General features: G+C 40.9%; 1 protein-coding gene across 1 annotated transcript; it reads left to right on the forward strand.

The window, feature by feature from the left end:
• Window positions 1-25,769, forward strand: ndp (norrin cystine knot growth factor NDP). The gene is made up of 3 exons (XM_019876968.1): window positions 1-182; window positions 17,230-17,675; window positions 23,677-25,769. The coding sequence occupies exons 2-3, from the start codon at window positions 17,466-17,468 to the stop codon at window positions 23,899-23,901; spliced, it is 435 nt and encodes a 144-aa protein (XP_019732527.1). The 5' UTR covers window positions 1-182; window positions 17,230-17,465; the 3' UTR covers window positions 23,902-25,769.
• The last annotated feature ends 1,829 nt before the right edge of the window (window positions 25,770-27,598 follow it).

A 27,598-nucleotide genomic window follows, 5' to 3' on the forward strand; every position in this document is an offset into this window, starting at 1 on the left:
ACGCTGTTGCCTTCTTTCGGGTATGAGCCGTGAGAGGCGGAGAGAGAGAACGAGAAGGTGAAGCGAGTGTGGGAGAGGGAGACAGGCAGAAAGGCACATGAGTAGAGAGCAGCTGAGAGGAGGGGGACAAGAGTCGGACAATTCCAGTCTTCCATGGTGGGGATACTCGGACTCTTGTGAAGGTAAGACTATTGTCCATCTTGGAAGGTTAAGACTTCTCTTCTTTTCACTTTTAAAGAGGCGGGTAGTACATGAAGACAGGCTGGATGTGCGCATATGGTGGCCATCCACTAAAAAAAGTATGTTTCTCCACATTTTGTGCAGTAATGAAGTTGAAATATTTTTTGTACTGTATTTCATCTCATTTTAAGCCCTACATTTGAAAAGAAATATTTTTACATTCTACTCCTTACTTTTTTTTTTCCAAAAAAAAAACCCAATAAAGAATAGTATGCATGAACCAAACAACAAATTTATCTCTGTATTGTGTGATTTTATTTTCTCCTTTTTTAAAAATGTGAAGAAAAAAAACATACGCTGTACTGTTTTAAATATTGAGTTGCATGTCATTGGACAGAGTTTACATGCATGCTTGTTACTTTTGCACAAGCGTAAGCACGTTTGAAAACATGCATATGGTGGCTGTGCTTTGCTGTATGAATACAAGCCATTTCATTTTTTTGCCCCAAAAAAAAATATATATATATATATATATATATATATATACTCGGACTCTTTACATTTCAGAGTAAAAAAAATTAAATGTTCATTGGACAGATGGTTCCTATGAACCAACCTGCATATCATCTCCATCCTATAAAGAGCATTTTGTATTGTAAAATGTAATATGTTGTCTTTTGACAAAAATAAAATACATCGAATGACATTGGACAGCCATGCAAGTTGCTCTTTAAATCTTGCAAGCAAAGCAACTCCACTGCTGAAATGGCTGAAGACTGCATTGTGACTGACATCATCTTTTCCCACACATGAGGCCATTACAGTAAATGTGTATACGATAAAAACCCACCCAAAAAAATGACCACGATCAATCTCAGATGTTTGCAATAGATTTCTGCAGCATAGGTAGGGTTCCCCCCAGAAATTTGCGAAATAGACACGGACTTATATATGAACAGGACTTAACAATGCCACTTATTCGCGAGATATGAAACCACCACCAGCTTTCTTGTGTTGTTGCTCCCTAATCTGGCTAAATTGATCGCACTGGTTTCCCTGCTGCGTTTTCTGACTCTTTGGTAAAAATGCGATGTAGTGTCGCATACAGTTGTACCAATAAGTCTGGGAGAAATGCTATGTGCACGTTTCATCATATAATGTCTTATAAGGATATGTTCCGAGTGCTAATCAAAGATTCATGTTGTCAGAACCCAACAAAAACACATCAGGAAAAAGTTGGCAAAAAAATGTATGGTAAACCGAATGCAAATCGAAAATGTAAACTGAAATAATATACTCTGAATGGTCGATGCAAACAGTGAAGGTCATTCTACGAGAGGCTCTCATTCACTGCACACCTGGATCCTGTCATAAAGCATGCGCTGATAACAACCAATTGAACAATTCAAATTCAGTTCAAATGATCAACTGATCAGCTCATCTGCAAGTTCTGCAGAAGCATTCTCACGATCCTGATCATTTGAATCAGGTACCCTGAAGGAAGGAAACTTCTAAACCATGCAGGCTAGTGGCCCTCGAGGTGCGGATTTGGACATTTGGTCTGAGGTGTACTGTATGCACCATGCGATTGCGTGGCAACCCTGGCCGGCTCGCACCAAAGTCATCTGGAATAGGCTCCAGCTCAGCTGTGACTCAGTCAAGACAAGTGCAACAGATAATGGATGCCTGGATCCACATTTTGCAGGAGGCACCAAAAAAAAAGATATGTCGTTATTTGAGTCAAGACGGTTTTATTGCTTTCATGTCTCGATATAAATAGTGCTTAATTTCTTTTTCCATTTATATCACAATTAATACTGTTAAAATAATAAAACCTGGCGACAGACTATTTGTAGTGTCACGATTTCTTTCATGTTCAAAATGTGAACAAATTGGACATTCAGTCTCTCTCTTTTGTTGGACCTTGGAGGTTCCACTTGAATTGTTTTCTCTACCCCCCGAGTCAGACCTACCGGTAAGTCACGAATTTTAGGAGCTTGGAATTTTGGGATGAAATTTATGAGCGACTTCATCGTGACAATTCTTGCCAATTTATATCTGAAAAGTCGAGTATTTTGTGACTGAGCAAGATTGTCTCACTTGAATTAGGACTTGCAGAACTCCAGTCATGACTTGCTTGAAATTTAGTGAGGACTCAACTTGACCTGCTTGAGTTTTGACACAGCAGTTCAGCAATTGCTTGAAACTTGAAGTTCAAAACTTGAGATGTACTTATGACTTGCTCATACGACCGTACGCATCTTATTCCCACCTGTGATCTTTTTACAGGGACTTTGGAGATGCAAACATGTGTGTAGTGTCAGCAAAGTGTGAGTGCTTGCAATTGGGTGGAAGGGATGTGCAGCAGTAATGAAGGTGCTCGCCTTTGGCCGAGCTGAACCGTCTAATCCGGCAATGACAAGGAGACGCGTAAGGAAAAGTGCAGGTCGCACAGCTCACGTGGAATGTGAAGTTAAGAGTGGTGTGAGTGACCTTGGGGGTGAACATCTTGCAAATGCGTGTGTTTACGTGCTTCACGTTATGATTGACTTCTGCTGACGGAGACAAAAAAGGACCTTGGTAGAATAGGCAGGCTTCTCAATGAGAGAAATGATCATCGATCAAATCTTAAAATGGTCTCGCCCCGCGTTATCTCTCCGAGCTGCTCCAACCGTACACTCCTGGCCGGCGCCGCAGGTCAACTGACCAGCTGCTCCTGGAGGTTCCGAAGTCTAAATAGAAGCTGAGAGATGAAAGAGCTTTTTCTGCCACTGGTGCCAAACTATGGAATGACCTCACACTGCACATTAGACAAGTCCCTTCACTGCCCATTTTTTTTAAACGTGCCTTTTTTTTTTTTTATTCCCCGGATTTCAACACAGCATCAGAGTTGAGCGCTGAGTTTAAAGTCTTTTGTTTTTATTGTTTTTTTTTAACTTTGTTACTGTATGATGTTGATGTTATATTATGTTCAATTGTCTTAAGTTTTATGTTAAATTTTTATTGCCAATCAGAAGCATGTCGAAAGTCATGTATGCAAATGTCTCAATGACTAGACTTACTAAACTGCTGGGTCAAAAGTCATCCAAAATGGCAAACCCAGAGCAGACATTTAAAGACAATTCAGTATGCATTTTGATATGTTAGGTTTGATTTGATGCACTCTCATATTTGAAGTCAAAATCGATTTTTCGATCCAAATTTTGTTTGGTTTTGTTACACCCTTAATAAAGGTGCCAGAAAAACTGGCCTGGCTAATCAGAAGCATGAAACAAGGAACTGCTGGAAATGGCACATCAACAATAGCAGACCAATATTAAAGTTGAGGGACGCTTGTGGAGGCTCTCAGTCGTACAGGAAAGTTCCATCGTAGAAAGGGTTCTGTCAGTCGTCATCTGTACCTGTGGGTAAAAAAAAAAAAAGTTTTTTTTTTTTTGTTTTTTGTTTTTTACCCACAGGTACAGATGACGACTGACAGAACCCTTTCTACGAAAGTTGAGGGACTAAAACTAAAAGAGACTCACAAAAGGAGATGGGACAAGCAACAAAAAAATATATATTTTTGGTCAGTATGCTACAATAAATATTTAAAATTATAGTATTTGAAAAATACAACCAATTATGTTTCAAATAAAAAAGTAGTAAAATGATGTAGTAAAATGAAAAAAAACCCAACCAAACAAAAACTGCTTTTTTTAATGTTTCACATCTTCGCATGTGACAGAAAGGCCAAAAGGAACAAAATTCGTTTTTATAAATGCCCGTTTATGTGGCCTGATATGAATGTTTTGTATCATATTAGATTGTATAATGTTCACAAGGTCCCACTCAGCGACGCCCCACAAGAACTGCAACACTGGGAAAAAAAATCCTTTCCAGACCAACAATCTGGTGTGGTACGATTAAAAACGAACAACACGCCTACGATAGCTTTTGCTTGCTGGAGGTTGGAGGCTTTGATGTGAGCCTTGATCTGGTTTCATGCCCTGACTTTAGCCTGCAGCTAGGTATGTGTTATTGGTTGTTTTTATATAAATACTTCTCTGTGACATGGATGAGAAAAATTGAGGTGGTAGAATCCAAGATGATGAGAAGGTGTGTGGTAGAGCACACTTGGTATCGCGGTATAATTTAACGGATATCTGACGAGAATCTCGACATTTCTAACAGTAGATGATGACTACAACTCTCAAGGCCCGACCTTCTTTTATGAATCTTTGATCGCCGAATTATTCGACATTCGAGAGGGTATTATGTAATGAGTTTCGTTTTGTCATTTGACAAACATGATTTTACTTGCGAGTACTGTAAACGTGGCATTTGCTTCAAAGGTATACCTCTCCAATAAAAGACAGTTACGATAGGCATCTCAATATATTTTCACGTGGAGCAATTTGGTTTGATTCGACACACTCATGTCTTTTAAATCAAAACTGATTCGAGCTGTTTTTTTGTCATGCCCCTAATTAATGGAATGTCAAGGTCATTTGGGAAAATTGATTTGATACGGCAGTAGATTCAGCTTGGTCAGGCAATCCATTAAACTTGTAAGTCACTGTACATACTTTGAATTCGCAATCAGATGAATCTGCAAGAAAAGATTATCTTGGAAGGAAACCTGCAAATTACCCTAAAATGGCCACTTTAAAATAAAACAGACGACTCGTGTACATTTTTCTGCATGGTTTCTTGGGACGTTTTAATGGGTCTGCTTTTGAAAATGTCAAGGTCCTTTGTAAATTTTGAACCAAGGTCTTGTGGTGCGACTAATTTTAAGTTTGGATATGGCAAAAGCCTCAAAATGGTGACTTATTTGACCTGTAAATAACAAATCCGGTTGATCAACAGGGTCTAAAATAGTGACATACAATACAGTGCATTGATTCGGAACAAAATGTAATGCTAACAGACTCTTACCTCGCAGGGATGCCTGTTGTTTGTCTTAACGGGACTTAGGGACTTGGGGGCAGGGGGGTGTTATATTTAGTGAGGCGCTTAGCTTTTTAGGAGGTTAGCGTGTGGGAGGGCCACTGTAGAGAAAGACTACATTTGTTTGTGTGTGTGTGTGTGTGTGTGTGTGTGTGTGTGTGTGTGTGTGTGGGAGGGGTGGGGGTGGTGGTGGGGGGGCTGGCGTCAGTGGACAGTTGAAGAGCTTGGCACTCCACATGCCAAACCGTGTGTGTGTGGATGTGTTTGTGTGTGTAGGACAGGTCTAAGAGTCTGGACAATCCAAAACCCCGGACCCCGCACCACGCCCCCCCCCACCCCCACCCGACTCATTCCACTCAGGAATCTGCCCTTTAGTTTATTAAAAGCTGGTGAAACAATGGAGGGAGGTGAGGTCGGGAGGAGGAGGAGGGGGACGAATAGAATATCGTGACGTCAACGGAGGCCCGTTGCGACAGGGGAACAAATCATACAGCCGGGTGATGGTGTCCTTGTGAAAGACAAGCACAGAGGTAAAAGGTGGTCTTTTGGGGGATAAAACAGTAACGTGCTCCTGCCATAAAAGGCAGCATCAGAGCAGGAATCGAAGTGGCAAGTGACACTCATGTCATGTCATGTTGTGTTAAAAGCAATTGCTGCTGTTCCATAAGTATTGAATCGTCACTCCCCCGAAAATAATGGCCTACGTCAAATTTTCACGTTTTTTTTTCAGAAAACACAAAAAAACGGAACGAAATTTGCATTCGATTGCAACGATGAATAATTTCATCTCAGGGATAGAAATGAAAGTGGCCCGAAGGTCGACTGATTAGTACGCCGGGTCACAGCCCAGACGTGCAGGGTCCGGCCTTCCTATGTGGAGTTTGCATGTTCTCCCAGTGCTTGCGTGGGTTTTCTCCATTTTTCTTAATGGAACACTCTAAATTGTCCCTAGGTGTGATTGTGAGCAGAGATGGTTGTTTGTCTATGTGTGCCCTGCGATTGGCTGGCAACCAATTCAGGGTGTGCCCAGCCTACTGCCCGAACACGGCTGGGAAAGGTTCCAGCACGCCCCGCGACCCTCATGAGGATAAGCTGATTCGGAAAATGGATGGATGGATGGATGGATAGAAATAAATGATCTGTTTCAGAAAGGATGTAGCCAATTTTAGCATAGGTGGCCAACATCCTTAGGTGAGATTGAAGGCAAATAAATAACTTTGGTCAAAATATGACTTGACAAATACGGCTCTTATTTTGATTCATTTTACACATGAACGTTTTACATATTATTTGAAGAGGCTGACAATATGTGAGGCCAATCACTTACTGTATGGCATGCTGACGTCATCTAATTAGCTGATGGCGGGATGGTTGCCAGTGTTTCATTTTCGCCCAAATTTTGCCTACAGTGCTCTTGCTTCTGTCTTGGCTCTGACAAGGACCTGGAAAGGACCTTTGTGTGAAAGAGGCTATCATGTTTTATGTTTTAGTTTTGTCAGATTATTTTCTTAACCGCCGAATGAGTAATGAAAGTGTTAAATAAACAGTGCAGAGCAAATGTTTTTTGTAATCTAATTTGTATTGTATTCCATAGCTGTCCGATGGTAAAAGAACTGTTCCCGGCAATTGCCAGCATCAATTTTTTGTAGAATATGTAGAATGTGAAATTACATCATAGTCTAGATTGTAATCACTATTGTTATTTATTAACTTTCAAATGTGGTTTTATTTTATTTTTTTTAAACTGAAAAAGTGGCGAAGCATACAACGGACATAAAAAGTGAACACACCATTTTTCAAATGCTAGGTTTTTGTAAAAAAAAAAAATGACACCAAGATAAATCAATTGAAAACTTTAGCCACCATGTGATTTCTAATCTGTTCTTAATTGAAACAAATATCTTTTTGAGAGGAGGAGGAAAAATATACAACTGAGGTCATGTGAGCACACACTCATAACTGAGCTTCTGGCTTTGCACAGACTGAGTTTTGATTTAGTTTTGACTTTTTTCAGTCAATTTAAATAGTTTTTATTATTTTATTTTATTTTGGGAAAATGCTCCATTTTAATTTTATTTTTGATTAGTTTTATTACATCAACGAACACCATTTAAAGTGCCTTTTATTAACTCCGCACATACATTTCAGCTGATCTAGTAGGCTTTTCCTGACATATTTGCTTTCTAACAGAAGACTGAAAGTTTTGCGCTAACACTCACTGCTATTTGGAGTGGTCTATTATTCCCTTCACCTTGACTAAGTCTTCAGTTCCAGCTGAAGAAAAACAGCCCCAAAGCACAATGCTTTGCCGTAGGTATGGTGTTCTTTCAGTGATGAGCAGCGGCAAACATACCTATTGGAATTACAGACAAAAAGTTCAACCTTGGTTTCTAAGAACTATCACATTTCCCTACATTTTGTTTTGTTTAATCCTCTGTTGAAAAAGATGTTGAAAGGAAATATAGGTATGGAGGAAAAAGCTTTCCAAGGGATTTATCTTGGTCTCTTTTTTTTTTTTTGCATTCCTAAATAGGGAAGACTAGATTTAGTGGTTGGTTGCTTGGTTCACTTCAACCTCAGTAAGCCTCTTCCAATTTAGCCATAAAAAGATTTTGTTCAAAAAGGTAAAATGTCAAGACCTCAAGAGTCCACATCAAAGCACTTCATGATGCTGGATGTGCTCTTCTCTTCTTTTTGACAGGTGGTCTAATGCGTTTGCTTCACACTGTACGTTGGACGGTGCAGTCGCTTTGTAGTCTCTGTTCTTGGATTGTGTAACATTGCGACAGACAAGACTATTAATAGTGCGGATGATTGATAGAACACAAGATGAATTAGCTGTCTTCTGCTCCGTCCAAAGTCTAAAAAAAGTCTTAATAAAGAGGCGCAAGTGAAACACTGACATTATGTGTCTAAATGGGACACTATGACACCCCGTTCCACACATACACGCGCACGCGCACAAACACGTATATGCCACACTGGTGCAGCCATATGTCGTGTGCAAGGGAAGTTCGCAGTGAGCGCATGGATTCGTTCCACACAGCAGGGTGCACATATAAATATCCGCAGCCCACTTGACTCATGGATTTTGTGTTGTCACATTTGCAAAGCTGCACATGTGAAAAAGTAAGTTGTGTTTGCTACGGGGGCCCCCCTCCACATTGCTGAGATGTTTACTGGATGGCGCGTGGGGCCGGTGCGGTGAGTCGGATCTTCGCGGGGATCCGCAGCTTTATCGCGCGGGTCGACCGGCCGGCAGCTGAGTACAATGAGTGCTTGACCGATGCAGCCAAATCTTTGAGTGGCACTCTTGCAGATGACTTGTTACATGTTCTCTCAGACTTATTGCTACGATTTTACGACACACACTGTGGCATTTTCATCATGGAGACAGAAAATACGCTTAGCGTTCGGCAATGCAAGATGACCGCCGGAGGCATCCCTTCTCACGACTGCATGTAAGCGGCCCATCATAAATGGGTCTGTTGGCTAAAAACGCTCACATCTGTCTCATACACCAGGTTCTGGTTGGGACTCATAACCCTTTCCACCAAAATAAACTTGGTCATGGCCAATGCTGTGCTTCACTGGTGCTTAACAAGTTCTTACAAAGAACGTGTATGGTTTTCCACCGGCAAAGAGCCAAGTTGGAGCTACGTCATTACATTATCGTAAAGTGTCCAAACGTCACTGCTTACGTTGACATTTCCCCAAGAGTGCCTGCACCATTAATAATAATAAGAAGAAAAAGAAGAAGAAGAAGAAGAGTGGCCCAGTGGTTAGTGCGTCGACCTCACAGTGCAGAGATGCAAGGTTCGATTCCGGCTCTGACCTCCCTGTGTGGAGTTTGCATGTTCTCTCCGTGCCTGCGTGGGTTTTCTCCGGGTAATCCGGTTTCCTCCCACATTTCAAAAACATGTATGGCAAGTCAATGGAACACTCTAAATTGTCCTTAGGTGTGAGTGCCCCAGTTTGTCAGTTCACTTTATTCATTTAATTCAACATCAGTCTGAGAATGAAAAACCCTCAAATCCTACGATTGATACCTCCCTCAAAGATGTCGCTCTTGCAAACTGGCAGGAAACCGACCCAAAATAGTCGTGATCAATGTTGTGATTCTTTGAGACACTTTGGAATGATTACGACTAAGACTACTACTCATATCTTTAATTAATTTCAAAAATGTGGGTGCCAAGTCAGTAGATGGAAAGAAAGTTCCACAGAGTTGATGCTGAAACGTTTCTGGTAAAGTATGACGACTACTACTTCTACTATTGCTACTTGCTGGTACTTTTATTACCCAACAACACTGCCTAGACCCTCTCGCAACAATTTGTTTCTCAATGTTAGAATGGTGACTTGCATTCCTGAAGAAAAATAAGTTTTACTGGTTGACAGTTATACTTGATTCATTTACCACTTCTCCGAGAAGCCCCATGAGCCGCCTCAAATTTGGCTATAAAAAGGTTGAGGATGGTAAATCGTCAAGAGCTCACTGAAAATGAAAGCACTTCATGATTGTAGAATGTTGTCTGAGAAAAACTAGTCTCAACGGTCTTCTAAATTTGGAAAGCACTGTATTATGCAAGACAACATTACTACTTCGATTAGTTCATTGATTGATGAAAATGGTCGAGGAACTGGCTGGTGGTAAGTTTAGGATCCTTTACATCAAAGGTCTCGTTAGAATATTTTTGTGCAAGGTACAATACTCATACAATACTTGTGTATAGAAATGAAGACACAAAAGCAAAAAGGAAAATCAAAAGGAGCTGCATTCCAGTAGTTGTTATTAGCGCCCGGCTGTGTCAGTGTGTGGCATCTTTCCCACCGCAGTCTCCCCGTACAGACGTCATTGTATCTACTCGCCTTTGGTTTGAAACAATTTCTCATAACTTGGTGAGCTTCCCAAGCAGAGGGATACAAGGACGGCTCGTCTTGCGGCTTTGTGGTTTGGCTCTCCTAATCTTTCTTAATAATGCAAGACAGGAGACCACCCTTTGGCCAAGTTTTATTGAAAAGAAAATAAAGCGGGATTGGCAAATGCTAATTTTGTGTTTGACTTACCATCTCGATGTGACAGTTAAATATGTTTCATGTTGTTTAACGAGGCCATTGGCCTGCGGCCCTTTGGCTTTTACTTGCAAATTAGTTCTGGGGGTACCAGAAATTTCACGCAAGTCAGTTTCAAGAGCAAACAGAATGTCTTCGATGATCAGCTCATTTCATGGAATCATTCATGTCGTATTTTGTTTCAAAGAAAAGTAGCAAAGACATGTAGAATGCTTGGAGAGCTGGGAAATAAGAATCAGACTCGTACACTTTGAAAAAAAGTGGAAGCCTACCACTCTGCCCAAAACATATTTTTGTTACACAGAATTATTGACATACCACTTGGAAATCTCAAGGTCCAACCTCAAAATGCTCCTGTCAATTGTAAACAAACACGACTGACCATGCAGACAAGGAAGTATAGTTTTTTAAATTTCTTCATGAGAGACCGGTAATGCCAACATCCATCCATCCATCCATTCATCCATCCATTTCCTACTCCGCTTTATCGTCACGAAGATTGCGGGTGTGCTGGAGCCGATTCCAGCTATCTTCGGGCAATAGGCGGAGTGCACCCTGAACCGGTTGCCAGCCAATCGCAGGACACACACATAGACAAACAACCATTCGCTCTCACATTCACACCGAAGGACAATTTAGAGTGTGCAATCAGCTTGCCATGGATGTTTTTGTAATGTGGGAGGAAAGCGGAGTACCCGGAGAAAACCCACGCATGCCTGAGGGAGAACATGCAAACTCCACATTGGAAGGTCGGAGGCGGAACTGAACACTGCGCCTCTGCACTGTGAGGCTTGTGTGCTAACAAGTTGACCACCGTGCCACCCGTTATATTCGAGTCTCAATCTTCATTTTTGTATCCGTTAGCGAGAGTAAACTGCCCTAATTTTCACGGAAAAGATCACTGACTTTGTGTGAGCAAATGAAGAATTTTGGATGAAAAATGCTAAAGTAGGTTGTTTTCGAGATCATTTTCACAAAGAATCGTTTTTTTGGGTGCTAAGTGCATATCTACAAATTCCAACTATTGTAGACATACAGTTTTTGTTTGTCTTGTAGTCACTGAATGCAAAATGGTAAATTACTACCCAGGCGCAACCCATTATCTGTCCCTGTAACTGTTTTTCGAAGACTACCTGCAATTTTAGTCAGTCTAAACTGAGACATAAATATTGGTCTTTGATTTTAGTCATAGGACCCCAAATTAAAGCCAACTGAATTACGTACAGGTATAAACAATCGATTGAGACCAGCCCCAGCAAACAAATTTGGAGCAATGGATGAACTGTGTTGTTTTTCCTGCAGAGTTCTAGAGGTTCTTTTTAAGCTGTTTCTGTAGAAAACAACACTGTACCAATTCATTCATTCCTTTTGATAGCAGGGCAACAAGCACACACTCCTGCTGGACACACTACAAACGTAGTAGAACACAAGCGATAGCTAGCTTCTCTATCAGAATCCCTTACGGAGTATGACACTCGAAGCCTGAACAGTGCAGTGACTGTTTTCACTGCCGGTTTTATTTATTTCATCTGTTCTCAGAACATGGGCTGCTGTGACTTGCATGAGATGATGGGTTTTCCTTTACCTTGAATATTCCTGTGTTGCTTCATCTCAAGTAGCCATTAAGTAAATGTGTTTCCTTTAATTGAGCTGAGCGTTTCATGGGTTCCATTCACAATGATCCACAAAGAAAGACTTGCTCTGCTGCCAACCTGGCCCTTTTTTAGTGGGGGGCAAGTAGAAAGGACCCAAAGTGATCGCGTTCCAACAAAACTAAGTATGAGCACGGTCCAGCTGTTGTTTAGGAACAGCCAGGCCGCCATAAATCAAAGTTCAGAGGGGGAGTGTGAAAAGATAGGGAGGGGAAGCTGCTCCTGATCTTACCAATATTAGCAAGACAACCAATTTAGCCTATACTGTATATGCTCACTTTACAAACATATTTACAGGGATTCAGAGCCACTTTTTATACTATCTGTAAGATATGGTTATGTGTAACCATTTAAAAATAAGAAAACATTAGCAGTAGTCAGCAAATGTTAGTGAATATTCATGACATGCCGAAGAATCGAAACATGTTACATTTTGGGCATAGTCATGGGATTTTAACATATGAAGATAAATAACATTAACTTTTGAAATATGTTTGAGAAAGCAAAGCACCCAGAATAGTTGTATGTAAATGTTCCAAACAGTGGTGCAGTGACAATCGGGAATTTGGGGAAAATGTCTTGATTTTCCCTCACGGCCGGTCAAATTTCAGGCAGGTCCGGGCAAGCATGGCCGCGGCATCCCCCGGCCGATCATTACCTTTCGGCACGTGACGGCAGCGAACTGCACCCCCTCAAACCACATATCCATACACTCTCGTCAACGAATATTCCATTCAGGAAGTCCAAACATGGGCGTAGTTTATGATCCCTCTTAAATGAGGCTCCTTCATATGTTTCAGAGGTCATGTGACCAGAAATGTTTGTGTTTTATTAAATGACATGTTTTCCATTATTTATGAGTGGACAATGTGGGACCATATTGTTACAGATATCATTGAGACTTAATTCATTGTACTTAAAATCATCTGTATGCTCAAATGAAAGTAACAAACTGGGGCTCTGACTTTACGCGTGTCACAAATTTCTATTCATTGATTTGTTCTGTTTTGATGTATAGGTGGTTTGAATTTTGTTGTAACTTGTATCACGTCTCTTTTTTCTTTGATCTTTTGGTTTTGGACAGGTGTGAGGCTGCTTTGGCCACCATGTGCATCTTTGATGTTGCTCACTGTGGTCTAAGGGATGCTCAGAGAGTTTGTGTGACTGCTCACCCGCGTAGAAAATTTGAGGGAACATTGCCGAGAACTGTTTTTTCATGCAAATATTTACGACAGTTTACTACTTCTTATATGTCAGCGCCATAGGAACTAACCCAAACCTGTATCGACGAGCGAAAGAAATGGTAGCTTTTACTTAGTGATTGAGCCTGAATTATTGAGGCAATTTGAATATTTTAAATGTTCTGTAAATCCCTTTGTTACACCTGCAGCTCTTATAAATATATACCGGTAAATAAAGATGTATTGTATTGTACTGTACAGTATTTGAGTAGATGGGAGTTGTTGTTTTGACTTATCCCAATGCGTTGCAGCCATGTTAAACATATTTCGATGAGCAATACAATATGCAAATGTTGCATTTCAAAATGCATTTTAAAACTTATTCTTAATCAGTTGTGTAATAAAACTGAGCTCTGACTAATTACAACCGTCAACAGACAAGCAGAGGTCGGCGAGTGTTTGTCGAGCGTTGGAGTACCGTTTGGTTTCCAGTTCTCTCTGCTCATAATGAAGCTGTCATCTGTCATCTTAATGAGAATTTAAAGGCCATAGGGCACCTACACAATATACACAAAGTGGGCAGTAGGAGTCAATTAAAGCTCAGTAGGAAATTTCCATGTGTTCCCTCCTGAGGCTGAAGGCTCATTTACGCTCCAAAAATAGATGCATATGTTTTGAACACTGTCCTCGTCACAAACGCACAGGAAACTTTTCAGCCCAAATCAAAGATTTTGCTGCTTTCAAATCGTTTTTTTCTCCCCAACAGTTAAGATGGTGGTAAGACGATAAGTTACTGTGAAATAAGTCATAGTAAAGCCCATGTCTGGTTAATTTTAGATGATGTTTGAGGGTCATGAAAATTGGAGCTCATTGCCAGCAATGTGGATTACTGAACAGAAGTGAGGCTTCTGTTCAAGCTTGTTTACGCAATTGCTTTTATTTCGGTAGATTTCTACTTCCTGTTTTTTGTTCCCATTCTTGCTGGCTACATAAAACCAGATACATGATTGACCGTTGACACTTTTTTTAAAGAACAAAACTTCTGTGTCTGCTGTTGTGCATTTAAGTCCATCTGTTTTTGCCATTTCACAAAAGGCAACACTAAGTGGAAATATAGAGTGCTACGTTAGCCTCTCGCGCTAACAAGCTCATCGCTAAATTGGCTAGGCGCTATCTGAGTCCGTATGTGTATCTATCATAGAGAGTAAACGAGCCTTCTGCCTACTATGGATTTTGACAACCCAAGTAGTAAACAACTTCCGTATCTTAAAACCCCACGTGTCGCTATTATTTCGCTAGTGTCTTGTATGTTTCTACTTGGCCATAGCTCTGTGCAAAACTTCATCACACAGACACAAAAGCTACCTGAATGACCCTTGAGTTCTATACCGAAAAACGCAAGCAAGGCTAACGGCGAGAGCAGAGTTTTCGTGTCGAGTTTCGTGTAGAGGTGACAGCGCTGAAGGTGCTGATTTGTGTTGGCTGTAATCTATCTTGCAGCTCATGTTCAAACATCCATGTAAGCGCTCATTTGAACAGACCACACACCTATTCTGTTTTTCCCTCAAGCGAATGGCGTTCGAATTGAAAGATTTGGGCAACGAGGTGTTATTATGGTTTCATGTGAACTCGCTCGAAGGGAAAATCAATGAATTCGCAGCAGGGAGTGTTCATAAAAAAGCAGAATATGCATTGCCATTCAGGTGCCAAATGCTGAAATTCTCCCCGTCTGTATAACATGATACATTTTCACAGTCAAACAAAGGACACATAAACTTCATTATTTATCACTATCGTTTTTTTAAAGGACCCGTAAGAGTAATGGACTGGGTGGGTTGGACTGTGGAAAACAACATGATGACAAATGCGCTGGTTTGGAAATTATTGCGATCATAGAAGGCACATCATCCTATCATACCAAGGAGCACACTGAAAAGGGGAAAAATATACTATGAGAAATTTAGAAGTATATTGTTTAGGGGGAAGAAAAATATATAGTTGGGGTAAATGTAGGAGACTGTTTATGTTATTCAATTGATTTTCTGTTTTGTTGCATTATTTTCACTTTTCTGAGCATCAGTGAAGTGATCATTAATTTACGCTTTTTCGTAAGCGGCCCTTTAACGCCTCTCGAGTTAGACGGCAGTTGAGAAGGCGCGTAGTCCAACATTGACGTGTCCATTTTCGCTTGAGTGTGAAACGAATTAATAAAGTGCATATTCTTAAAACCAACACGACAGCTCTGTTTGCTTCGGAGCTGCAACATAAAGTTGCATTTTTATTGGGGGAAAGTATGCTTTCTAAATAGTCATCAGGAATTGTCATTTATTGACAATAAAAAGTCTACACATTCTCATAAATATTGGATTCTTTCTGGAAAAGTGACACTTCTAGAAAACAGCTAAAACAACCATTAGGAATGGCTTTTCGAAAAATGCACATAAGCGGTGTCAGATCCTCCTGCCCACTTCACAATTGAAAAACATATTTGACAAATATATACATCAATAGCAGTAAACTGGGGGGGGCACAGCTTGACCTTGGAACGGACAAATTTCATTTCCGTTTCCTATGGGAAAAATAGACTGTAAATTCAAACGAATCAAAAGTATCAACATACAGCTTAGAGACCTAAGCCTCAAAACTCAGTCACAATGTGCCCCTCTTTAAGACCCGTGACCCGAGACGTACATGCAGCCCACTTCTTAATTCACAACACATTGCCTATTAGCACAGCAGCCTCAGCTGAACTAACTGCAGCTCTTAACTCTATTGTCTGGAGGACAGTAAAACTGTGATTTTGGAAATAGACCCTACATAAATACATGTGAAAATATGCTGCTCGACTCAGTGGTTTGTTGCAGTCGAGAGAGGTCTTGTTGGGAGAGCGATTTGTTTTAATGAAAAAGTCCTTCCCGTGGAGAGGAAAGGGCCTGGCTCCGGGCTGTTTGCGCATGGCTTAGGTTTCTGCGCCATAATAAAAAAGCATGGACGTGAGCGTCAAGGGGGGGCGTCCGCCTACGGAGACGACAGGTTTCACGATGCGTCGCAAAGTTCATCCCAAGTGCAGTCTTTACTGAAGAGATAGAACTGTGCTGTTGAGCAGCTGTTCAGGAGTCTTGGTTGTCATGTAAAAAGTGAATGTTGTTGGTAGTTAAGCCTAAAAACAACCATTGTTCAAGACTGCTCCATGTGAAAGCCACATGGAACAATGAATGCGGGGTTAAAATAGACACACGACTCTGCAAGCATTAGAGGTACGATCAAAGACGTAACAGGGGTGAGCGGAGAGTGGCTGTGTGAAAAGGGAATGCTGGAAAGGCGGGACCAGGGTGTGAAGTGTCACTGTCCAAAAATGAATTTATGTCACACCAGACACTGACATTGGTGTCATCTAATTATGTGTGGGCTGCTGTGTTACTGTCCTAGTTTGCTGAGTTCTGTGTAAATAGGTCAGGCAGGTACATTCTAGACCTGGAGTTATTTGTGGAGAACTTTGTTCCTTTTTCTATTTTCTTCTTGGGCTTAGTAGCGTCTAGAACACGTAGATCCCGCAAAATTACCCCATCAGAGTCGTGGAAGAAGGTCCTTCGTTTATCCGCCTGCATGTACTTTTCATGAAGAGCTATAGCGAAGGCAGGAGTTTGCTGGAACGTGTGTTCTTTCACCCAACTAGACAGCTTCCCGCAGTTGGATATTTAGATGATGTTTAGTGTGATGTATAAAGTTGTTGGCAGAAAAAAACTCAAGAGAGCAGTAGAAGTGAGTGTCAGGTGTTAAAACTCCCACCATTTTCCCACTATTCTGCTATTTACCATTTACACGGGAGATGGTACAGCATGACCAAGGGCGCCATATTTGCATAATGACTTGGTTCACTCCATCCACACCTGTGCTGCTTATTCATAATAGTGCTCCAGATTTTTTTAAAATGGACAAATCCCAACTTGATGAAGCTGTGAAAAAGAGGGTACTGAGACTTTTGTGTAAATTGTCTCGTGCCAGCTGGCTAGTTTTTTCATTCAAGTTGCAGATTTGGGCGGCCTGGTGGTCGACTGGTTAGCTGGTTAGAAGATGGATGGATGGAAGTTGAAGATTTCCATCTGACTTTTGATCCATATTTTTCTTTTATTATCAGGTCAAAGTCTTTCCATTTCAAGTTCTGATGGTTCACTGTAAATCAATTATGTTATGTCTTTGTCCCCAACCAGACAGTGGTGGATCAAGACGATTGGAGATGGAGAGGACCTCTGAAGGAAACCATCTTCCAAGTTTGGCACTCCAGCGCACTGGATTTGAAGATCCATTGTCCAAGTAGTAAGCAGTGAGTGGGATCAAGACATCGTCATATATGACGCCCTGAAGTCCAACTTGTGCAGAAAACCTGAACAAACAGAACAGTGCTGGAACACCTTGTAAGGGCCCAGAGCCTGAGGGTGGTCCGACCATGAAAACTTCAATCACTGTGGTCCCGCCCTCCGGCCTGCTGCTGGTCCTTATGTGCTGCCCCCTGCTGGGCTTGGCGCAGTCCGCCAGCAGCAACAAGGCCAGCGACCATGGCCGCCCCTCACACTTGAGCGATTCAGACCCGCAACGCTGCATGAGGCATCACTTTGTTGAGACAATCAGCCACCCAATTTATAAGTGCACCTCCAAGGTAAGACAGAAAGAGTGATGGAAAGACTCTACTCGTACGTTGAAATTCTTTACCGTGGTCACGAGTTCCCCTTTGGTAAAATTGCTTAGTTATGATAATACAATCAGACTACTCTGGAAAAAGTTGCGTACCCAGCATCCGATTTGCAAAAACAGCCAACAGCAGCTCCTGCCAACACAACCAAGGGACACCGACTTGGTCTTGCATTTGAATGAAAAGGAACATCCAGAGGTTATGTTTTCTATGGTTTTGGTTTTATGCTCAATCAGGGGTTTAATAGAGGGCAGATCCGACACTTATTGGCTAGCATTTGTCTTAGGTCTTCTCGAGTGCAACTCCCAATGCGGTAAAAAAAAAAGAATGAAACACAACCTTTCAGTTACTCAGAGCAACACCTTCTAGCCAGTCTGGAAAGTAGATTGACAACCAAGGGTATAATAAGTGGTTGCTTACTCACCTCACAGGACAAAGGTCTCAAGTTTGAGCCCGTGCTTACGTAGGTTCTTTTTTGGAGTACTCTGATATCCTCACACAGTCCAAGGACACACTTTGAAGACTCTCAAGCCCCATTCGCTTCTATTGAATCGGAAAAGGCCAAAAATTGTGTCATGTTTCTTGTAAAAACTTTTTTAAATGGGCCTCGAAGTGGAACTTCTTGAAAACACCGACGTTATGAAAAGTTCCAATTATTTGAAAGCAGACAACGTAAGCCAGTATGTCACGTAAGAGAATACGCTTGATAATGAAGTGTAGATTTACAGTGAATGTGAGATATACATTTCTCCCAAAATGAAATTCCCAACTCAATACATATGGTAGATTGTTAATAATTTGGGTGAGACCAGTAGGATAAGACATTGTTTTGAGCAGGGGTAATTTTTCTAACTTTGTTGGCTGGCTGTGAAACTTTTCAAAACTAAAGAAACAAATATGTCACTTTTAAACAGATTGGTCTTTCTTGAGGAAACCTGGCAGAAGTTGATAATGTGAGTGTTAATCGTGGTCTGTCTTGAGATTGACGATCATGTCAGGTTACAACCCAATTGTTGCCCTGAATAAGTGAGTCTCTCGCGTCTTACTGTCGTTAAAGACATAAAAGGAAGATAGTAGAGTCAAGCCTCTTCCTCAAGGGGATAAAAATGTGATCAGCGTCGCATATGTTAATGCAAATGCAGCGTAAACGCACCAATTGGTTATACCCCAACGTCATTGAAGTGCAAAGTGGCAAATGCACAAATAAACACATTAAAAAAACATCTGCCTTCCAAACAACAGAGACAGCATAGATGATTAAATATGATATAAATATGCTGCATTCTTTGTGTGTCACTTAGTAATGAAGTCAAATAACTGATGAGGCTCACCGGTGTAGTAATATCAAGATAACCTTCATTTATGTGCATGGGAGGGGAAATTCAGTCTGCAAACTTCACTTTTACTTGCACCTGCATGTGGATGTCTCTCAGTTTGCGCCGCATCTTCTGTGGTTTAACAGTTCAGCGATTGAATGCAGAAAGTCAAAGCAAAAACCATTGAGGCCCAATAAAAACAAATCGAACTGAGGACAGTTTTATTGCGCAAAGGGCAATGCCAATTTCCTTCTATTTTCTTTAAATGCCAGCGCAGTTGTTGGTCATGCGTGAGCGATCAGGCATCGGGTCTTTTTTTTAATATTGTTGTCTCTGAGTGTGTCGAGCAGGTGGCGCGAAACACAGCTCAGCTGTGGCGCGGCGGCACGCTCGCAGCAGGAGTCACCCATTTTCTATAATGGTACTCTGGTAATTGGCTCGGAGACAACTCTTTAACGCAGTCCACCTGCACACACATTCCTCATTTTCTCTTACTCGTACATGTGTGTGCAAAGGTGGCTATCGCGTTTTTTTGACCGGGTTGTTCAATAGATTGCTGAATGGCGAGAAATGACCGAGGATTGGAGGATAAGTGTGCTGGTTTTGGCTTTGTGCGGAATTGTTATCGAGGAATAAAATTGATGAGCTATATAATAAGGTTCTGGGAATGAGTAGTACTGAAAAGTAAGTACTTTTATGAAGCATCAGTAGTGTTTCATGCCAAATACCTCAGATGTATTATTTGCCCTTGCGGCTGTTGACTGAAGAAGAAGAGAGAATGTCATAAGGAGCCGTGTCGTGTTTTTGCAGATTGAGAGAAAACGTGACATGGTACCCAGAGAGAAACTGTGGTATCGCATTACAAAGTCTGGAGGGGCACAGAAGTTTATAAGAATAAAACAGGGCCTGTATGAGAGCTGTAGAATGGTGGGGAGGTGTTATGTTAGTGTTATAGAGGATTTTAGGGTGGGGGGTGGGACTGCATTGGGGGATCTGCTCGGGGGCCCCTTTCTATTTTGTTGAGTTGAGGATAGGATGAAATCCCCATGGACCGTGATGTTCACAGGTGATAATCTGGTCTAAAGACAGAGCAAAATGCAGGTGGAGGAACAGAATAGAGAGTAGAATGTTTGAAATGCCATGGACCTGATTTACTAAAACGCCCAAACAGTTCGCTCTCACAGATTATGCACGTTGGTGGTGAGCTTGATTTACTGAGATAGTAATCCTTTACGAAGAGCCGCATTCGCAGGTGCTGGATTGTATATATTGTATATATAAATTGTATATATTACTGAGTTTCAGAAAACAAATCGGTCACTAATTTTGGGGGAAGGGATGAACTCACCTCGATTGAGCGACAATTGGTCGTGTCGGCATGTGTCGGCCCTGCTTATCATTGTATTTAAAACTTGGGACAGTACACTCAAAAAACTGCACTGAGAGAGGCCAGCACCGAGTGTCGCCGCGTCTTGAAATAAAACAGACACCTAGAAATGCAAATTTAAAAGACGTTGTGTTGTCAGTGATATGTCATGGCGACTTTTTGGGATTGGCTCCAAGTTAGTCGTGAGCGCATTCAGAAGTTGACTTTGCACCGATTTGATCAGCTACATTGGATCATTTTGCATATTTTGTCACTTCTGTAATCCCTGGTGTCTTCCACTCAGCTACCCCAGCCATCAGTTTGCTTGTATTTAGTTCCCTGGTTTCTTTCTGTCTTTCACTACGTTTATATGATGATGATCTGAACAAAAGACGCAAAAGAGGCGTCTCGTCTCCACTTTTTATTTTGCGTTTAGATGCGCATTTATCAGTACAGTAACACAAGAATGTGTGGAATTCTTTTGTGCATGCGTGGCTACAGATTTTGTAGCTTCAATGACTACGTCAAAAAAATTAACAAAAAAAAAAAACATGGATAGCAGCGTAGTATGCATTCAGGCTAAAAGAGCACCAGATGGCGAGTGGAGGAGATCCCCATATTTATTTGTTGTATTTATAAACAATGTACATTATAAATGTTCAAATATGCCCTTTCAAGATTAATATTTAAGTATGTCAAGGAAAAAAAGGCTGTCTTTATTTTAAATTTTATTTTAAAATGTATTTATGTTAAGTGAAGTCTCGAAAGACTCTTTAATTAAAAAAAAAAACAAGTATCTCCTTGATGATAAATAAAATCCACAAAAGACTCAATATTTTTTGAAATTGAAATAATTATGTTTAGTCAAAACGGTTGCCTTTATTTTACTTTCATTAAAATCAAACTTTACTCTGAAGTTAAAAATGCACTTCCAATTAAGTGGCAAAACCGTGTGACATTTTTATGCTCAGCAAGGTTGTGGGTATCTGCTCAATGTAACTGTTAACTTGTGATCTAACTTAGTTACTTTTAAAATAAACAGTAAAATAACTAATCAGGAAAGCAACAGTTTCTCCTTTAACGCAACTGTGGCAACACTCAGTGTCACTCAAGAAAAGAAGTATTGCAGTTTGGCAGCCTGAGCCTCGGCCCGCAGCAAAGACAAACGGTCTTAAAGTGGCGACAACATGCCTGCACCGTGTCTGTGTGTGTGTGCGTGTCCCAGACTGGCTTGTGACAAAGTGGGTACACGGGTGGCGACACAGCAGCTGACAGACAAACATGACACAGGAGTCTGTGTCGGGAGGCGACAGGAATGCAGTGAGCCACAAAGCAGAATGTCGGTCTGATGGACAAGGAGGTAATCAGGCATGTGTGCTGCTTTGCGTCACACAACTTGACATCCTCGGTTGGAGTCGCACGCGACGCAAAGACGACGGAATCGTAAATTAGCCCCACACACGTGTCTGAGTATGACCCCGATCTCCTGGGTCAACCTGTCACTATTTGAGCTCACAGGTGCAAAGCCGCAGCCGGGAGAGTCTTATTTGTTTTTCCAAGAAGCCATTTCTTTTTCTCGTGCTCTTGAGCTGCATTCGATTCGGCTGGGAAATGTTGAAATCCGCTCGAAGATAAACAAAAAAACATGGCGGACAAGCATGATAATCTACTATTTGTTTTGACTTGACACCGCAGACCTGATAACAAACCTGGACATTGCGCCACAAGTTCCCACCCTCACCCTTAAATCATGATGCTGTGAGTGGGAATTGACCCCACACCCTCTGCACTACAGTCAACCTTGTGAATAACTATATTACCAATAGCCCCCCCCCCCCCAAAACTAAAATCCGCTTTCTCTGCTTTAGGAATGAGTCATGGCCTGCAGAGAAATATGGGATGTGACAGACCACGAAGGCCAAATGGCAAGCTACATTTGAAGGCCACTTAGTAATGCTAACATGTTATCACCTAAATTCCCACCGTCAAACATGAAAAAAAAAAAAACACCTCCAATATTACAAGAAAAAAAGTTGTAATTTTCTGTCATTGTCTTTGCAGAGAATGAAGTCATACGTTATAAGAAAGTCTGACTATAGAGAGAAAAATGTCCCCATGATCAAGTTGCAATGTTACCAGAATACAAATGTAAAAATATTTGTAGGGGCTAAGTTGTTATATTGTCTACAGGAAAATAAGTAAGGTCATTAACTTGAATGAGGCCTTTCGTCGTGTTTCACAGAAAACATCTGAAGCAAAACCAAACCAAAAATTTATAATGGGTAGTAACAGTATGCCAGAAAGCACAGTTTGGTGTATACATACTCTATTTAAGCATAACTTTGCCAATAACTAAAAGATTCTCAACTTTAAAAAAGTATCCAAAAAAAAAAAGGAAAATAAATATTGACTAAGCTATAACAGATTCAACATTTTCATTTTAGGAAAGTGGAATAAAAGTAGTTTCTCTTCTTTTTAGGAAATACAGATAAAGACAAGTGCAACTGTAACAGTGAGAATGCTATAGTGGATATAAAAAGTCGGCATATTCCTATTGAAGTGCTAGAATTTGGTATGATATAAAAAAATGGAACCAAGACAAATAATTCCAAAATGTTTTCAACCATTAGTGTCATCTATTGACAAAAAGAAACCAGGGAACTAAACAGATGCAAACTGATGAGACAAATGAAATGAAATGATCATAAATTCTTTTTGAGAAGGGATGTAAAAATAAACAACTTAGACAATGTGGTTGCAAAAGTATGCACACTATCTTAGAAGTAGGGAGGTGATGTTTTCAGAGTTGACCAATCAAAGTCAAATTCATGTTAAATGGGAGTCATCACCAATCTGCCACCACTTAAAGGGCCTTTGGTTAACCCCAAATAAAGTTTAGTTGTTCTAGTGGGCTTTCCCTGATATTATCTCTGTTGTTTATTTTACTTCCCCTTGAAAACATTTTTTTCATTCAAATTAATGCTGAAAAAAGAGAGAGGATGTCTAAATTGCTGCTTGTTTTTGTGTGTTTTTTTGTTTTTTATTTTGTTTTTTTTGTGCTCCGTTGATCTATGTTCACTGGATGCCTCGGTTGACCCTCTGAATGTTCCATGATTGAAAAAGCTGAATAATGGGCAGTTACATCTCTAAATTGTCGACTGTTTCATTCCTATTCAACACTGTTATTTATTTTTCGATTGTTGATCAAGAAAACTGGGTGAAATTCCCCAGTTTCCCTGATTCTGGACAGCACAGTGAACAGCTTTTCTGTGTTCCCCACTCCCAGATGGTGCTTCTGGCACGCTGCGAGGGCCGCTGCGGCCCAACGACGCGCTCCGACCCGCTCATCTCCTTCAGCTCGGTGCTCAAGCAGCCCTTCAAGAGCACTTGCTCCTGCTGCCGCCCGCACACCTCCAAACTCAAGGCTGTGCGCCTGCGCTGCGCCGGTGGCACTCGCATCACTGCCACGTACCGGTACATCCTGGCTTGCAACTGCCAGGAGTGCAGCTAAATTGAGCTAAGCAATTTTGGAGTAGGGTGGGGGTAATTCCCTCTCTATTCCAAACCCTAAAAGACTCTCATGTGGCAACCGGTTTTTCAGAGCCACCTAGAACTGATTGCAGTGTTCTCCATTATTCTGCATTCTGCATGACAACAAAACAATTTTTTCTCATTAAAGAAGCTTAAAAAAAGTCGCCCCATTTGAAGCTCAAGCTTTCATGGACTGCACTGCAATTGTTGCTCCAAACCCTGACCCCGATAAATTTGTACCTACTTCCAATCCAGGATTTCATCTGGTGGCGCAAATCACAAGAGACACTGGCATGCAAAGACGTCAGCTGAACTATAAAAAGAAGAAGAAATAAAAAGACAGATGAAAAAAGTCAGAAGGTTGTGTCTGCATCAGGGTGGCAATTTTGGACTCTTCACAGACTGTGTGAGGTGCTTGTTAAATGTCGTCTATTTGAATCTAAGGTTCACATAATATCACGCTGGATTTATACAAGCATCCTATATTCTGTCACTTGGAAGAAACTTCACACTTTCTTCGTGGAGTTCCTGCTAATCTGCTTCGAAGAATATCGAATATCTATTCCTCTTGTCCCATTTGTGGTTTTCTCCCTCCATAAAACATTAAAGTAACATATTGTCATTTACAGACTTGTGTTCATTATTCATTTCATGCAGACTTCAATTAGTTCGATCACTCAATCCTTATAAAACAGATAATGAGTTTTACAATTATTCAAGAAAAATTCAAAAGTGGGACATAAGTAAATGAATAAATTGAATTGGCTGAGCACTGCAGTCACTGAACGAATTAAACTCAAAGTCAAGTTACCAGTGTATAACCAAATATACATAGTTATTTTATATCTGCCAAGCCAGTTTACATAATCCTGTCGTAAGACAAATGAACTATTAATGTAACTAATTTACCTGCTTTGGTTATTTCAAGTAAATTAGCTAGCTAACAATACAAGCTATTTCATATGCTAGCTAGCAAACCAAATAACCATCTGGCTTGCTAGCAACGAACTACTGTAAAACCTATACACGTATATAAGCAGCAATTTACTGGGCGACAAAATTAAATAGCTTTGACTTAATTTAGTAACATGTTAAATTACCTGCGTTGGTGCTTTCACAGTTTAATTAAATATACAAGGAGACATTAATTGAAATAAGACAAAGTTATAGTACTGTAATGCAATTAAAAGTGAGTGAAGTATTGAGACATAGCATGTTAACACCCATTGTCATGTTACAAGTTCATCTGCCGTTTGCAAATATTGATGCATACTGTATCCTGCACATTTTGTGGGATTAAGGTTACTTTTAGGCAATTGAATAGATCCCATCCAATTATTCGGACCCACAATGAATTCATGAATACGATATGAATGATTAGATTCAATTTACTGTAGTGATATAATCGTTGGCTCATGAAATTATTTGACATTTTAACGAAATATTTCGTATTTTAATTAGCTATTAAATTACAGTACCTATATTTTTCACGTATGGCACAATGTTCCATCGGAGTCATTTCAGTGAAGGTCATTTCAGGCTTCTTGCTGCTCTCTGCTGGCTGTATAGAGTATCGCACGCATACGCGCACACACAGCAGTGTTGTCGTGTTGTACCCAACTGAATACACTGCAACGGCCCGGCACCAGTGTTCTATCGTTTATCTTGCCGTCCACACTTATGGAATGTGCATACACCTTTCTCCTTCCTATAGGCACACAGTTCAAAGGATTTTGTATTTCCTGTACATACGTTCATATCTATGTCACAAAATGTAGGACCCTGTACATGGTCCTGTGCATGTGAAAGTAAGACATTTACTCTCATTAAAAATAAAAATGAACGAGGCGTGTTGCCTCATATTGTTTGTGTCATTGATGCGAGTTTCATTTGTTTTATCGGAGAAAAAAAAGTCACTCTTGATGCAAAAGTACCGTAGTTGAACCCTTTCAGGGACAGCGGTTACCACAGTGGACAGCTTATCATGGTATCAGGTTACAGGGTGGATGATAGGGTTAAACCATTCAAGTGCCCCAAACTGCAAAGGGTGGGGCCAACGGGCCACCACAGCACCCGCACCTCATGCAATAGAAGTAGTGTATACTTCTAGAAAGGTCCATCCACATCCCAAATTTGAAAATATTTCAGATGACAACCTGAGCTGTACCTTCAATCTCCAAGTTGGGTGGTTTTCTGTTTCTGCAATATCTGTCATGGCATACTCGGTAGAGGCTGACATTTTTTTCAAGGATCCCGCAGGATTCCTGCAGAATGGGAGTCAACTTTACCTATAATCATGGGACGGTACAGGACAGAAAGTTCATGTGAGCAGAAAGGAACGGAATTATTCAGTAGTAGGAAAAAAAAACCCCGAAGAGAATCAATCCATGAGGAAGAAAGGGCGTGCGCTATGACTGCTCTGAATGTGATGAAAATGAGGGATGCCGCGAGGATTGGCTTGGTTCACAATAGCTCATAGGCCCCGTTACGTCCAATTTTAGCAAAACACTAATATAAAGAAAACTCCACCCATCCGCACAGTGAGACTGCGTTTTCGCTAGACTTGCACCTGGCACAAAAATAGGGGCCTTCATGTCAGTGGTGGTTCCTCTTATGTATAAAAAGAAAAATATGCGCTCACACAGAGTGTGGTGTAATTGAGTGGTGGTGGTGTGGATGAAAGCAATGATTTTTAACACTTCAGCAGCGGGAAGATGGGACCATAGAGGCATCTTGCCTTCAAGCAAGCATCGTCACTGCTTCCAGTTCTCGAGGGCATCAGTCCCCAATTTGCTTGACTTGACCTAGGTCGTTATCTTGCTCGGAACCTATCGATATGCTCATGACTGAGCTAATCTGACAAACGAATGAATAAGTTCATAAAGTGATTCAATTCCGTATGTTCAATCAAGAATAATATTTGAACAAGTGGTTCACAAATGACACATTACTTGAGCACTCTCCTCCCTTGGTACACAAATGTGCAGTGACACATTTCAATCTAGTGCGCTTATTATATTTTCAGTGTGCAAGTGCACTAATGTGCACACCTGGACTCAAAGACTTTTCCTCTTTTGCAAGTAAGAGGCTTTAGTAGCCTGAAGCCTGTATCTCACTGAGCCATGAATTTTTTTGCGCATGTTACAATTTTTTTTTTTCGTCAGGGTTCCTGAAAGGCAACAGTTGCAAACAGTTTTTCTTGTTGAACATGTTCAACATTTGTTTAACTGTTGGCGAATATGTGGTGAGCGTCTTAGCTTGTGTTTGCAAACTTGAACGAACGCTGATAAAAAATCAACATTCGGCCCATACGGAAACACTCGCCAATCTTTTCTGCTCAGTGAGATAGTCTTAAGTCAAGTGCCTTGAAATGGTGCAACATTTTATTTCACCTGACATTTTCATGCAGTTCCAATATACGTCAAACAAACTAATCATGTTTTGTATTTCTTTTCTTTCTTTTATGAATCACACATTTATGCAAGTAGTGTCGCTGATACACTCGTCAGTCTTGTGTTGAACCGGTTCCCACTCTGTGACGGTGTGGATGTTAATGTTTTGTCGTCCCGCTATGTGGCCTGCGACTGACTGGTGACCAGTTCAGGATGTACCCCACCTTCTGCCCGAAGTCAGCTGGGATAGGCTCCAGTATGTCTGTGACACTCGAGAGGATAAGT

Source organism: Hippocampus comes, unplaced genomic scaffold (genome assembly GCF_001891065.2).
Source record: "Hippocampus comes isolate QL1 unplaced genomic scaffold, H_comes_QL1_v1.1 scaffold110, whole genome shotgun sequence".
Taxonomy (NCBI): Eukaryota; Metazoa; Chordata; class Actinopteri; order Syngnathiformes; family Syngnathidae; genus Hippocampus; species Hippocampus comes.